The 12,403-nt window shown below is 37.6% G+C and overlaps 2 protein-coding genes across 7 annotated transcripts in view; both read left to right on the top strand.

Moving 5' to 3' along the window:
* Nucleotides 1-332: 332 nt before the first annotated feature.
* On the top strand, nucleotides 333-3,592 carry LOC113659295 (cytochrome c oxidase subunit 7A2, mitochondrial). The gene is made up of 4 exons (XM_027171974.2): nucleotides 333-486; nucleotides 1,130-1,219; nucleotides 3,197-3,281; nucleotides 3,425-3,592. The coding sequence occupies exons 1-4, from the start codon at nucleotides 469-471 to the stop codon at nucleotides 3,481-3,483; spliced, it is 252 nt and encodes an 83-aa protein (XP_027027775.1). The 5' UTR covers nucleotides 333-468; the 3' UTR covers nucleotides 3,484-3,592.
* A 585-nt stretch (nucleotides 3,593-4,177) lies between these two features.
* Nucleotides 4,178-12,403, top strand: part of col12a1a (collagen, type XII, alpha 1a) — a 49,185-nt gene continuing 40,959 nt past the window's right edge. Inside the window, exons 1-11 of one of the 6 annotated variants that reach the window (XM_047821266.1) lie at nucleotides 4,179-4,355; nucleotides 4,696-4,734; nucleotides 5,878-5,990; nucleotides 9,121-9,237; nucleotides 9,337-9,477; nucleotides 9,631-9,684; nucleotides 10,269-10,532; nucleotides 10,691-10,855; nucleotides 10,987-11,160; nucleotides 11,264-11,554; nucleotides 11,665-12,267. In XM_047821266.1, the coding sequence (XP_047677222.1) occupies nucleotides 5,921-5,990; nucleotides 9,121-9,237; nucleotides 9,337-9,477; nucleotides 9,631-9,684; nucleotides 10,269-10,532; nucleotides 10,691-10,855; nucleotides 10,987-11,160; nucleotides 11,264-11,554; nucleotides 11,665-12,267 (1,879 nt within the window). In that variant the 5' untranslated portion in view covers nucleotides 4,179-4,355; nucleotides 4,696-4,734; nucleotides 5,878-5,920. Of the gene's footprint in view, nucleotides 4,356-4,695; nucleotides 4,735-5,877; nucleotides 5,991-9,120; nucleotides 9,238-9,336; nucleotides 9,478-9,630; nucleotides 9,685-10,268; nucleotides 10,533-10,690; nucleotides 10,856-10,986; nucleotides 11,161-11,263; nucleotides 11,555-11,664; nucleotides 12,268-12,403 lie in introns of those variants that run through there. The other 5 variants (XM_047821267.1, XM_027172397.2, XM_047821268.1 and 2 more) reach the window with 5 other exon arrangements.

Here is a 12,403-nt window from a genome sequence, read left to right as displayed (position 1 = left end):
ATTATATAGTTTGAACCAACACCAGTGTGGTGACATTGGTGGTAGTTTCTATTTCTGAGCAGTGTCTATGACAGGTTTTGAACGTTGCCGGAAAAACAAATTAATACATTGAACTCGTTTGAATTCTTGACTTTAAGATAAACCAATAAGTGACATTGCCACTAAAATAATCAGTGCCAAATCAATGTACCAATGAAGCATTTTTATTTAAAACTAACTTTAAAAACCAGTTGTGTGAATAAAAATATCACCTCTAGTTTTATATGCTAAAATATCTTATAGTAACTAGCTTAATGATTTATTTACAGCTCAGCCTGCACCCACACCTTTAGCCACTAGGCGGCGATATTGACATAAACACTCCGGAAACAGGTTCTCGGTATATTCGCTAAGAATCCTGGGATATAACCGGAAGCTGTTTTGAAGTGTCCTTGTGGTGCTACTTGGTTGTGTTTACAGCGTTTAATCATGTTTAAGCACATAAGGGTAAGTTGCTGCTATGGCAGAATATTATCTCTTTATTTGTCTTAATAGGTGACGGATCTACTCTGTTATATACTGTCTGAGATGAGACATTACTGCAGCTTCAGTGCTAATTGCTAAAGTAGCTAACTATCTAACTACAAGTTAATGTTGAACTGTGGTTCACTCTGGGGTTAGATAACAACAACAACAACAACAACAATAATAATAATAATAATAATGATGATGATGATAACAATAACAACAACAATAATAATAATAACAATAATAATAATAATAATGATGATGATGATGATAACAATAACAACAATAATAATAATAATAACAATAATAATGCTGCTGATAATAATAATAATAATATAATAATAATAATGCTGCTGCTGATGATAATAATAATAATAATAATACTTTTTTATCTTTATAATGCATCTGTATAAGAAGTGTTGTCATTTGTGAGCCATGTAGTTTAATTCAGTAAATGATTCCTATGATAGTATTACAACTTATTAACTAGTAAAAGACTTCATTGTTGCCAGAAGTAGTCATGTCTGAACAGACTTTGATTCTTTGTGTCTATTTGATGTGATATGATTTATTATTATTTTTTTGTCTAATTATCTGATTCATGATTGATGTTGTTCCTTAGACTCTAAGGCAGGTTGCTGCTCGACCTTTTTCTAATAGCGTATGCAGGCAGGTTGAAAACAAAGTCGCTGCCAAGCAGAAAGTGTTTCAGGTGAGTGTTGGGTGGTCAAGTTAAGACTTTTCTTTCAGAATTTCTTCAAGCAGTACTGTGATCAGTGCAGCTGGTAATCAACAGGAATATTAGATGTATATTAAATGAAATTTAGACAGAGAGGATTATTGACTCTACAGTGCTGCCAAATTGTAGATGTTTCCTCACTTCAGCATACAGACTGTTCCTAAATATCATTCTTTTTACTTATCATTGCCATCTGTGTATTTAGCATGTGCCTCTTACTCTTGCCGATGATTCTCTCAAAGTCAGTTTTCATACAGGAAAGACTTTTGTGTATCTCTGCATTTGATGCATAAATGTTGACATATTAGTTGCAAGCACCCATTGAATGTTCTTGAGCCCTGTAATCCCTGTGCTCCTCCCCCAACTGCAAATTTTGCTGACTTTGTCAAGATACAGACTTGTGATGATTAGATTTCACATTTACATTGATTAAGGGTTTTTTAAGAGTGTGTAAAAGAGAGGCTTTTGTGCATTTGTCAGGCTGTCACCACATTCCTGGATGCTGATCTTTCTGTTCAGTGATGCCGACACTTACACACTTCAATCTCTTGTGTGTAAATTTTTTTTTCCATGTTTGAGGTGTCTGTAAAATTCTCCTCTGTAATTAGCCGACATGTCATACAGGAAGTATTTAGTTCTTTATTGGGGCCGAATGTAAACAGGCCTGCATCCTTTGTTTCTTGATTAATTATTATGATTTTATGATAATTATTTTTCCACATAATTAATAGATGATTTATGTAGGTGGGGAACTCATTTTTTCCCCCGAGGTTACAATCACAAACTGACTTTGAAATTCTACAAAGACTAAAACATATCTGTGCAGTGAATTACTGCCATTTTCTGACCCCAACATCATATTTTATGCTACATATCAGGGGGCATTCACACAATATTCTCCACTGTGGTTACAGACACTACCACAGAATGACAGACAATGTTCATCGTACAGTGAACAGGGTCGAGCATGGTTGTGTACAGTCTTATCCACATAGGGCCATCGTGAGTGCAGGTTTTCAATTAGTTGATTTTTGGTTTCAGTGGACTCATTTGTGGCTTCTGCTTGGGTGGAATGGAAACCTTTCTGGATAACACTGGACACCCCTGGGGTATTGAATGTGTAGGAGACACACACTGACATTGTATGGCAGTGATAGGTTAAAAAAAATTAGTTAATAGAGCTAATGAGTGATTTTGGAAGTTGTCCTTCTGAAAAAATATGTTTGTTGAAGAGTCTCATTTTTTCTGCTCTCATCCTTTTAATGTATGCAACAATCTATAAACTCTATATAATACTGTTTGTAATACTTTGTAGTCTCCAGTTATTATATACAGTGTAAATATTTCATAACTTAATGTTACTGACAAACTTCACATTTTTGGACTTTTTTTTTGTATGTTTTTTTCTGTAGGAATTCAGATAAGTATTCACAGTATATCTGTAATTTGCTTGTAGGGGCTTTGCGTCTAGAATGAGCTGAATCTACTAATCATTGCATGTGATGTGATGTGAGTGGCAGATTAAATGGCCGAAAGCTTCACTTACTACTCCGTGACTGCAGTAATGTCATTTTAGATGCTGACACACCCTGCTTTCCTGTGGCCAGATCTAAAAGGGCTGAGAACTAGCTATTGTGTAATTATTCCATTTTGATTAGTACGTGCTACAGAGAACTAAGACAGAATCTAATGCTTGGGGATTTCAGTGCAACCAATATACATGCATTCACAGAACATTACAGCACACCCTTATGTATTTGGTAATTGTTAGGTGTCAGAAATGAAAGCAATACTAGATCAACATCTTTGTCTAATTTCCTGTAATTATAGCAGTTATAAAGAAGCTTCTCATTGCCTGCATGCCACCGTGCGCACACACAACGGTGGTCATTAAGTCTACGAAGCATACCAGTGCAGTGTGAGATCATAAACACCCTTTGGTTTTTGTAGGAGGACAATGGCTTGCCTGTTCACTTGAAGGGGGGCACCACGGATTCCCTTCTCTTCTCCGCAACAATGGCCCTCACAGTCTTTGGTGAGCTTTTGAATTATTAACTGCTTATCATTGTTTCTAATGATAGTAGGGTGAATTATAAAGACCCCACGATGAAACGATATGTGTTTAAACGCTTTCAGAATGAACGAACGATCGAATTACGACGTGTTTTCTTTCTACAGGAACCGGATACGTCGTATACGAGTTGTTTCGAGCAGCAATGCCCAAGAAAAGTGAATAAAGTTTCTTCATCTACTTGTTCAATTTCCTATTTTAGAAAACTTTCCGTGTGCACAGCAACAATATTTATTCCTTGTTCTGTGGATATCTAATAAAAACAATTCATTCTACCTGCAAAGTGTTTCGGAAGCCTTCATAATGCTTTCATCACACAAGTCATCAGAATGAAATCAAACATCATTCAACAAGAACAGATTCTTGTATATTTGTGTTGAATAAAAAAAGAACATGCACAAACTCTCCTCTAGAGGACTCTATTTGTCTTTAAATGTCCTGAAGCATAAGGCTGAGGTTTAATAGAAACTTCACCCAGTGTGTGTGTGTGTGTGTGTGTGTGTGTGTGTGTGTGTGTGTGTGTGTGTGTGTGTGTGTGTGTGTGTGTGTGTGTGTGTGTGTGTGTGTGTGTGTAATCATAATGGGAACTGGATGAGTTTGTTATAATAATTAAACAAGCACAGTTTCATTGGGAAAATGAAAAAACGACACACGGTTCGGGTTCTAAAGCATTAGATATATCAGATGGAGTATTTAGTAGCTGAGGGCAGTTACAGTTGTGTTGGTGCCCAGACACAGTAAAATTCCCTTTAGCTCACTTTACTCCACATTTTCACTAAGTCTTGCGTGTCTGAAAGCCTTTAAAAAGTGGGGGTTGTCATTCTTGAAGACTTTCGTAAGGGTTTACGGGTGGAAAACGTCTGCTGGGAACAACCCCTCGGTGTTAAGTAGCAGGTTGTGCTTTCAGACTCCGTCCCACTTGTAAAGAGGCTTCTTCCCTTAAAGAGGTGGTTGTGCGCGAGACCGGGGCGGACAGAAGCGACACAGCGCGAGCGCGCGCACAATTTCTGCTCGTTACTCCCAGCTTCACATCAGCAGGTAAAATAAGGTTTTTATTGTTTTAATCCGTTTCACTGACTTTATCTGTCACGTCCTCTATCAATTAACAACGCTTACTTCACCGTTCGACAAGAAACGTCCTGGTTAATATAATTAGCACGTTTAGAAAACGTAGAATGAGTTTTAATCAATAAATAAACATGAATGAAGCTGAGTTCAGGTGCAGGTGTTTAGTCTGTGTGTTTATGCTTCAACCTGATGTTATTGTTTGTGTTTGTCTTGTTCATGTACTTTTTTTGTTATTTCGTGTTAATGGAACTTTATTAATTTTTTTTGTGTGTGTGTGACCTGAACATTCAACCCTATTGTCAAATATAAGCTTGGGGTTTTATTAGGATTTAACGAATATTCTGAACAGGTATGTATTATTAATCCAGTGTTTAGTTGAGGTCAGGTCAGGTCAGTGCGGTTTACTAAAACTTTCCTAAACTTAAAAGGATGTGAGCGTTTAGAGTTATTGTTCAGATCCACAAGGGGGCGCTGAGGAGCTACGAGAAAGCGCAAAGCCGAAGTGCCTCTTCAAAACCCAGACTTTATGTATGTTTAAATAAATCTACCTGTCTTTAACGCACCAGTCTCTGGATTTCTCTTGTCTCTTTTTAAAGTATCTATTAGATTCAATATATATGAGATATATATATTATTAAACAAAAGCCTCTTGGATGGACAAACATTATTACCTATTTATTACAAAGCACTATACAAGCAAAAGTATGAAACTCGCCTAATACAGTATTGAGCTAAAAAAGCAATGCAGCAAAACAGGAGCAGTGCATCAGGCCTGTTATTTTGTTCTTTATTTGTATTATTGACCAGGGTTTAGACTGAGGGAGCTCAGAGGAGTGGCGCGTCCCCACCCTTGGTTGAGCAGTTAGTGATCTGCTGCTGTGATTTGGTGGAAATTAAAATTACAGTAAAGAATAATGGTTATAATTACGCTCTAACGGTTATTTAGACGTAAGACGTCTTTATAGAGGAATGCTTTCCTTTCAAACAGCCTGTCTTTCCTTTCAGACAAAGCAATTGGTAACTGCTTTAGCAAATTATTAAAAATTTGAAACAATTGTAAACAAATTATACATTAAAACAAACATAAAAAACCCACCTCTTTAACCCCATTTCCATTTTACACATTATGTGTTGGTAACACCATCTAATCATGGATTTATTGGACACTACTGTTCCCACATTGTTAGCGCCCATGTAATGAGGAACTGCTGAATCCTAGAGAAACCTTTTTTTCATCTGGCCCTCAGCTGGAAAAAATGGTGTGACTCCTGCTGCTTATTTCCACTCATAGCTGACATGGATGGTACTCTGCATTTTTATTTCTAAATGTTTTTCCATATTTCCTGTTTGGAAATTGCTTGTCCCTTCGCAAAGCTTTGGATCTACATTCGATGTAGCTTCAGGATGTCAATGTCTTTTTTCTTAACTTTCCATGAAGTGTCTTAATATTCCATTTCCTTTTCTGAGCTGAATAGGAATTTTGTCTTTGCAGATTAATTCATGCGCTGCTGACTCCCTGCAAAAAAAAAAAAAAAATGAAGAGAAGGTTGTTGTGGGTGACTGTTGCCCTCCTAGCAATATTACTGAATGTAACGGAGGCTCAAGGTATGGTTACCCCATCACATAATTTTCTCTTCTTTTACTTTCCATTTTCTTTCTACTTCTCTCTCCTGTTTCTCAGATTTTATCTTTTTTTTTTAGTTCTTTTCATATTTCAGAGAACTTTCCTTTCACTCTCTTTTGTTTCTCCTTGCCACTTGTGCATTTCTTCATTGTTGTATTGAAATATACTCATGTATTATTGATATGTACAAATAAACCATTTTATCCAAGCCCTGACAGAGCTATGTAAGATGGATATGATGATACACAGCTTGTCATTATTTCCTCCCCAGTTTTCATAATACTTGTAGCTCAATTTTAGTTACATAAAATAAACAATAGCCAAAAATCAGCTATCTAAAATCTGATATATGTAAATGTTGCAAATCTGTACATAAACAAAAATCTTTGATTTGGTACACGTCATACCTTCCGGCATGTTTTTAAAGAAATACCATGCACGTGAAGTCATCAGTTTGGTCAGACAAATAATCTCCATATACAAGTCAATTCTTGTCTAATGAGTTAGTGGAATAGTCTGCGCTAGCTGCTTCTGGCAGTTCAAAAGGATTTCATTTCACAAAAGTTTAGAAAGATGGAAAAATAACTAATAAAAATGGCTTCCACATATTTCACCATAGACATCTGTAATTATTTAATGAAGTGAAAATATTTACAGCACCATCAGCTGCATCTAATAAAGAGTGTTCACTGTTTAACTTGGAGTTAGATAGATGTGTAATGCATAGTATCATTTATCTCTACAGAAATTGTTTGTGGGTACAATTATAACATGATTTTCAGGAAAATGATAAAATGAAGTTTATTTATTACTCAGAACGGAAAGTTTTTATTTTTTCTTTGAAAACCTTTCAGTGAAGGCATCAAATATCCTCTCCATCTTCTGACACAGAATGGAAAGATGTAAGCGGAGAAGGCCAAATTAGTCCTCAGAGAGCAAAGACAAAGACTCTTTTTTAGGCTTTTTGTGGCAATTTTCAAAAAAAAAAAAAAAAAAAAAACATGCTGAGTTGCAATACATATGGAAAGTTAATTTGCAGTAACGTTTAATGTCAGCACATGTTGTGGAATTACTTTGGCGTCTGGCTGACTTCTTATGAAGACTCGAGCTTCTTTTCCGTGCTGCCTGGCAATGGGTACAAGCCAAAAAGAACGGAGTGCCGGGTTGAGGTTATTTCCACAGACCAGACGCTCCCTGAGGAATGGCAGCAGTGTGCTACCGACGGGACTTCTTTTCCGTTTAGATTGCAGAAACTTCACTTAGATTCATCATTTTATGCTGACATCTATTAAAGTGTAATGAGCCTCTTTCCTTTAAGTGTGTCAACCATCTTGGTTTAGACTTTAGTATTATGCTTTTGATGCCTCATGCAAGAATACTCGGCTTGATTTATGAGAATGAGTGAAGACTCATGATTTGGAGATGGGGCCTGTTCGGACACGAGGGGAATCTGCTCAGGCCTCTTGAGGCTGAGGCGTCAGGTTGGTGAGCCACCTTTCCAGCAGCCTCCATGATCTTAAGTTTGTTGCTTAGGTTGTGTTTTGTTGTCGTCTGCCTGTGCACTTGATGTTTTGTGAGCTCTGGCTTTCCCCACCATGTATTTTACAATGATATTGTGGGATTCCATGCACCAACTGCCCACCTTTCAATGCATGCTCCTGTCCTGCTACCAAACAACTGTTGTCTTTGCATGGAACTCAGAATATCCTCTTCATGGAGAGGTAACCATTACATAAAGAATAAGCACTGATTCAGGATGAGACATTGTCACTAATAAAGTTATTCACACATCGGACAGATGTAGAGAAGTAACCTATAAGTCCCAATGCCCCAGTAAATGTCAAATTTGTTTATTGCCAAATAGCTATTTTTACATCCCACATATTATATTATGTTTTCCTTTAGTATTTTTAGTTTAACTCTTATCTCTGGCCATTCCTTCCATTACACAGGATGTTATGAAAACATAAGCATGTCTAGCTTCCATACAGATTTGATCTTGGATGTTAGACTGCTGCTATACATCTGTTAGAATACTTTTCTTCAGAAAACGCTAGCATAGACTTCATGTAAAGATCATCTGTGGAAAAATGTCATTTTGAAATTTATTATGGTTTCTGTACGTGTGGTCCCTCATGTACACAGAAACTTTTGTCCAAATCACCAAGTTGTTCCTCAACAACTTTCTTACATACATGAGAATGACTCCATGAGATCCAGACATGTGAGCAGTGCTTTGTTCCTTTTTCTTTTTTTTTTTTTTGAAAAATAATAATAATAAAAAAAGATCATTTTATAGTATAGATTGGCTATTTATTATTTTTGATTTCATTTTTATGATGTACACCCTCCTCTGTACTCTCCATGTGAGCATTTATGCATTATCTCATCACCTCATGCTGTCTTCTGTATAAAATGCTTGATGAAAAGGAAGTACACAAGAGTCTCATGACAAATTGTGTATTCTTTTTAATGGTTTGCAATGGATGATATACTGGATTGATGCACTGTATGTTAATGTTTACATAAGCCTTGTTGTAATATGTATATATACATTCATTGTATATATAACATACGGTTCTTATTTCTGAAAGAACCCCCTTGGCCTGATTAAACAACATGAACTCCATTGTATAATCAATATCTTGGATGAAAGTGTTGTGTTCTTACGAGTTGGATTAGAGTGTACTGGTGGATAAAGGGGCATGCCTGGTATTGATTGCACACAGCATGTACTGGATGGTCCACTCAATGTCTGCACTGGGGTTTGGTTAATGAACTGTTTAGAATGAAGTGTGTTTAGGTTTCCTGCTTGAACTGCTGACCAAAGGTTTCCAGGTTGGGCAACTCAAGCAAAGGCCATTTTGCTAAAAAATGGCTTCACTCACCTTTCCCTTTGTTGTCATGTTACCTTTTTGTCACCAACACTACTATCAGTATTGTCGTCCTGCCCAACAGTGAACAAATCAACTTCAGCCTGGAAGTGTTTGTTGTTGGGGTTGTTGAGATTCTACTCATCAACATTTACTCTCTATATATCTCGCATTTTATTTAACATTACCTTTAGTGTTGCTTGATGTTTGTGCTAACATATAACATTTATATTTGCAGTGGAGCCTCCCTCGGACTTGAAATTTAAAATCCTAAATGAAAACACAGTGCTAATGTCATGGAAAAAGTCATTTTCCCAAATACAAAGCTACAAAATACAAATCACATCAGACATAGGTAAGTGACCAGTCTTCCATCCTTTGCCAAAGTGATGGGACATTTGATTTTGTCTACTATTTTGTATTTTACATTTATTCCTTTTCTTTCCTTTTGCAGATGATTTGAGAGACTTCACTCTTCCTGCCACAGCCACTAGCACAAATATTACAAACCTTACACCAGATGTAGATTACTCTGTGTCAATCAGCTCCTACGATGGTATAGACGAAAGCATTCCCATATTTGGCCAATTAACAAGTAAGCATCAAAACTATAATTTTGTCAGATTTTTATTTTTTGTGCCAACACAACCTAACAGGTTATAATAATGGAGAGTTTGATATCAACTAAAATGATTCCTGAGAAAGTGTGTGATTTCATCACTAACATTGCCTTTATTTTCTGTTTCAGTTCAATCCAGTAACACAAGTGGGACTGCAAGGAAACCAGTCATGGAGACCACTAGTAAGTTTGTCTACATTCATGGCTACATCTGATCTCAGACTTTAAGGCATTTAGGCAAAGTTTTTCCACTTTGTACCTAATGGATATTAAACCGTGAGGTCATTATAACCTAACAACCACATGAATGTTGAGTTTGTTGGGTTGGATCCATATATCTGCTTGCCTTATAGAAGTCAAATACTTTTATTAACACTTTTAAAACTTTTTGTTTCATAGACAGCTGTGTCATGTGGGCTAAAAGAGAGCCCAGAGGATTGACATCAGCATACATAATAATGACTCATACCGGTTTTTTTCAATAGAACCATTCACCACATATCCGGTTGGGTTTAGATTCATCAATTAGAAAGGCAAGTTGTTGCTAAAACAAAATCTCAGTTGGGATAAACATACATGAAGGGATTTGGTTGGCATTTTCCAGGACATACACAATTTATGAGTATCGATTTGGTTATGAATGGTTAATTCCACTGACACACTCAAAACTTGCTTGGACAAGAGAGTTTTGAATGATGCATGCCTAAAAGAGGCTTTTTTTTATTAACTGTGTTGTACAATATCTATTTGTTCTCTCCCAACTCCAGAGTGCTCAAAGAGTGCTATAGCAGATTTGGTTTTCCTGGTGGATGGCTCCTGGAGTGTTGGAAGGGAAAACTTCAAATACATCCGGAATTTCATTGGAGCTGTGGCAGGAGCCTTTGACATCGGGGAGGACAAGACTAGGGTGGCTGTGGTGCAGTACAGCACAGACACCAGAACTGAATTCAATTTGAACCAGTATTTTAAAAGGGCAGAACTCCTCCAGGCTATCAGAAACCTGCCGTACAAAGGGGGAAACACCATGACAGGTGTGTTATATGAGCCCGAGATATATGATATAGCTGAATATGTCATATGTTACAAATAACCAAATATATAACAAGAAATCACATTTTACAAATGGCATTTGTCATAATGAGCTCCTCTTTAACATTGGTATGGACAAATAATTTAATTTCTATACCAGGTGAAGCTATTGACTATCTGGTGAAAAACACTTTCGCTGAAGCGGCTGGAGCCAGGAAAAGTTTCCCCAAAGTGGCCATCATTGTCACAGATGGAAAATCGCAAGACCCAGTCGATGAGTATGCCAGAAGATTGCGGAACATTGGAGCTGAAGTTTTTCTCTTGGGTATGTCTTGACACTTCATAATGCAATCAGAACATTATGTTGATTACAAAGCTGTTTACTAAAGAACTCTTATTGAAGTGTAACATTACCAATTGCATTATATTTCATGTAGCACTTTGTTTACTGTTCAGGAATCAAAGGTGCAGATGAAGATGAAATTAGAACAATAGCATCCACGCCTCACAGCACACATGTGTACAGTGTTTTAGACTTTGACTTAATTAAAGAAGTGCAGGAGCAGCTTATCACACAGGTGTGCCTTGGTGTGGAGGACCAACTCAGCTCACTTGCGAGTGGAGAGGAAGGTATGACTCAGCACAGCAAACACAGCAAAATAGCTGTTTATAATTCACATGTATCTCCATAATATGTATCTTTCAATCACCCTGTCCGGATATGTTTCTATAGATGTTGAACCAGCCTCAAACCTCCAAGTGACAGAAATCTCCTCCAAGTCCATGAGAGTGACTTGGGATGCATCTCCAGGGGATATCACAGGCTACAAGTTGCAGCTCATACCAATGCTTGCGGGCAACAAGAGACAGGAACTGTACACAGGACCCACCCAGACATCAGTAAATGTCAGGGACCTGTCCCCTGAAACAGAATATGAGATCAGTTTATTTGCCCTTAAAGCCTTTACACCAAGTGAGCCAGTGATGGCAATGGAGAAGACACAGCCTGTCAAAGTGTCAGTAGGTAAGATTAACCCATACTACATATTAACCTTCTACTAAAAATATTGAAAATTCATTTTTCCACCATGACAATCTTTCTGTGCATTCTAAAATATGTTTCATCTTTGACAGACTGTTCTCTGGATGTTAACATTCAAGCCGACATTGTCCTGCTTGTTGATGGTTCATACAGCATTGGACTGGCTAACTTTGCTAAAGTGAGATCCTTCCTTGAGGTGCTGGTTAATTCCTTTGACATTGGTGCCACCAAAGTGCAGATAAGCTTGGTTCAGTACAGCCGGGACCCTCACACTGAGTTTGCCCTCAATAAACACCATGACCTTTCTGCTGTGGTGAAGGCCATTCGCACATTCCCTTACCGTGGAGGCTCCACAAACACGGGCAAGGCTATGACCTACGTGAGGGAGAAGATCTTTGTGACAAGTCGTGGTGCCCGTGAAAATGTCCCACGAGTCATGGTCCTCATCACTGATGGCAAGTCTTCTGATTCCTTCAAAGACCCTGCTGCCAACCTGAGGAATACAGATGTGGAAATCTTTGCTGTGGGAGTTAAGGATGCGGTGCGATCAGAGTTGGAGGCTATTGCCAACCCTCCTGCTGAGAATCATGTATTCCAGGTGGAAGACTTTGATGCCTTTGAGAGGATCTCTAAAGAGCTGACACAGTCCATCTGCCTCAGGATTGAGCAGGAGCTCTTAAACATCAAGAAGAAAAGTAAGCAAACATCACTGTTGTGTTGACTTTGGAAGAGGAGATACAAAGATGAACAAGATGTTCATGTCTGCTATTACATTCTGCATTGCATACCTGTAAACTATGGGTCTAGACCTCACAGTTATATAGCAAATAT

Source organism: Tachysurus fulvidraco, chromosome 12, assembly GCF_022655615.1.
Source record: "Tachysurus fulvidraco isolate hzauxx_2018 chromosome 12, HZAU_PFXX_2.0, whole genome shotgun sequence".
In the NCBI taxonomy this organism is placed as follows: Eukaryota; Metazoa; Chordata; class Actinopteri; order Siluriformes; family Bagridae; genus Tachysurus; species Tachysurus fulvidraco.
This window is presented reverse-complemented; position numbering and strand designations above follow the sequence as displayed.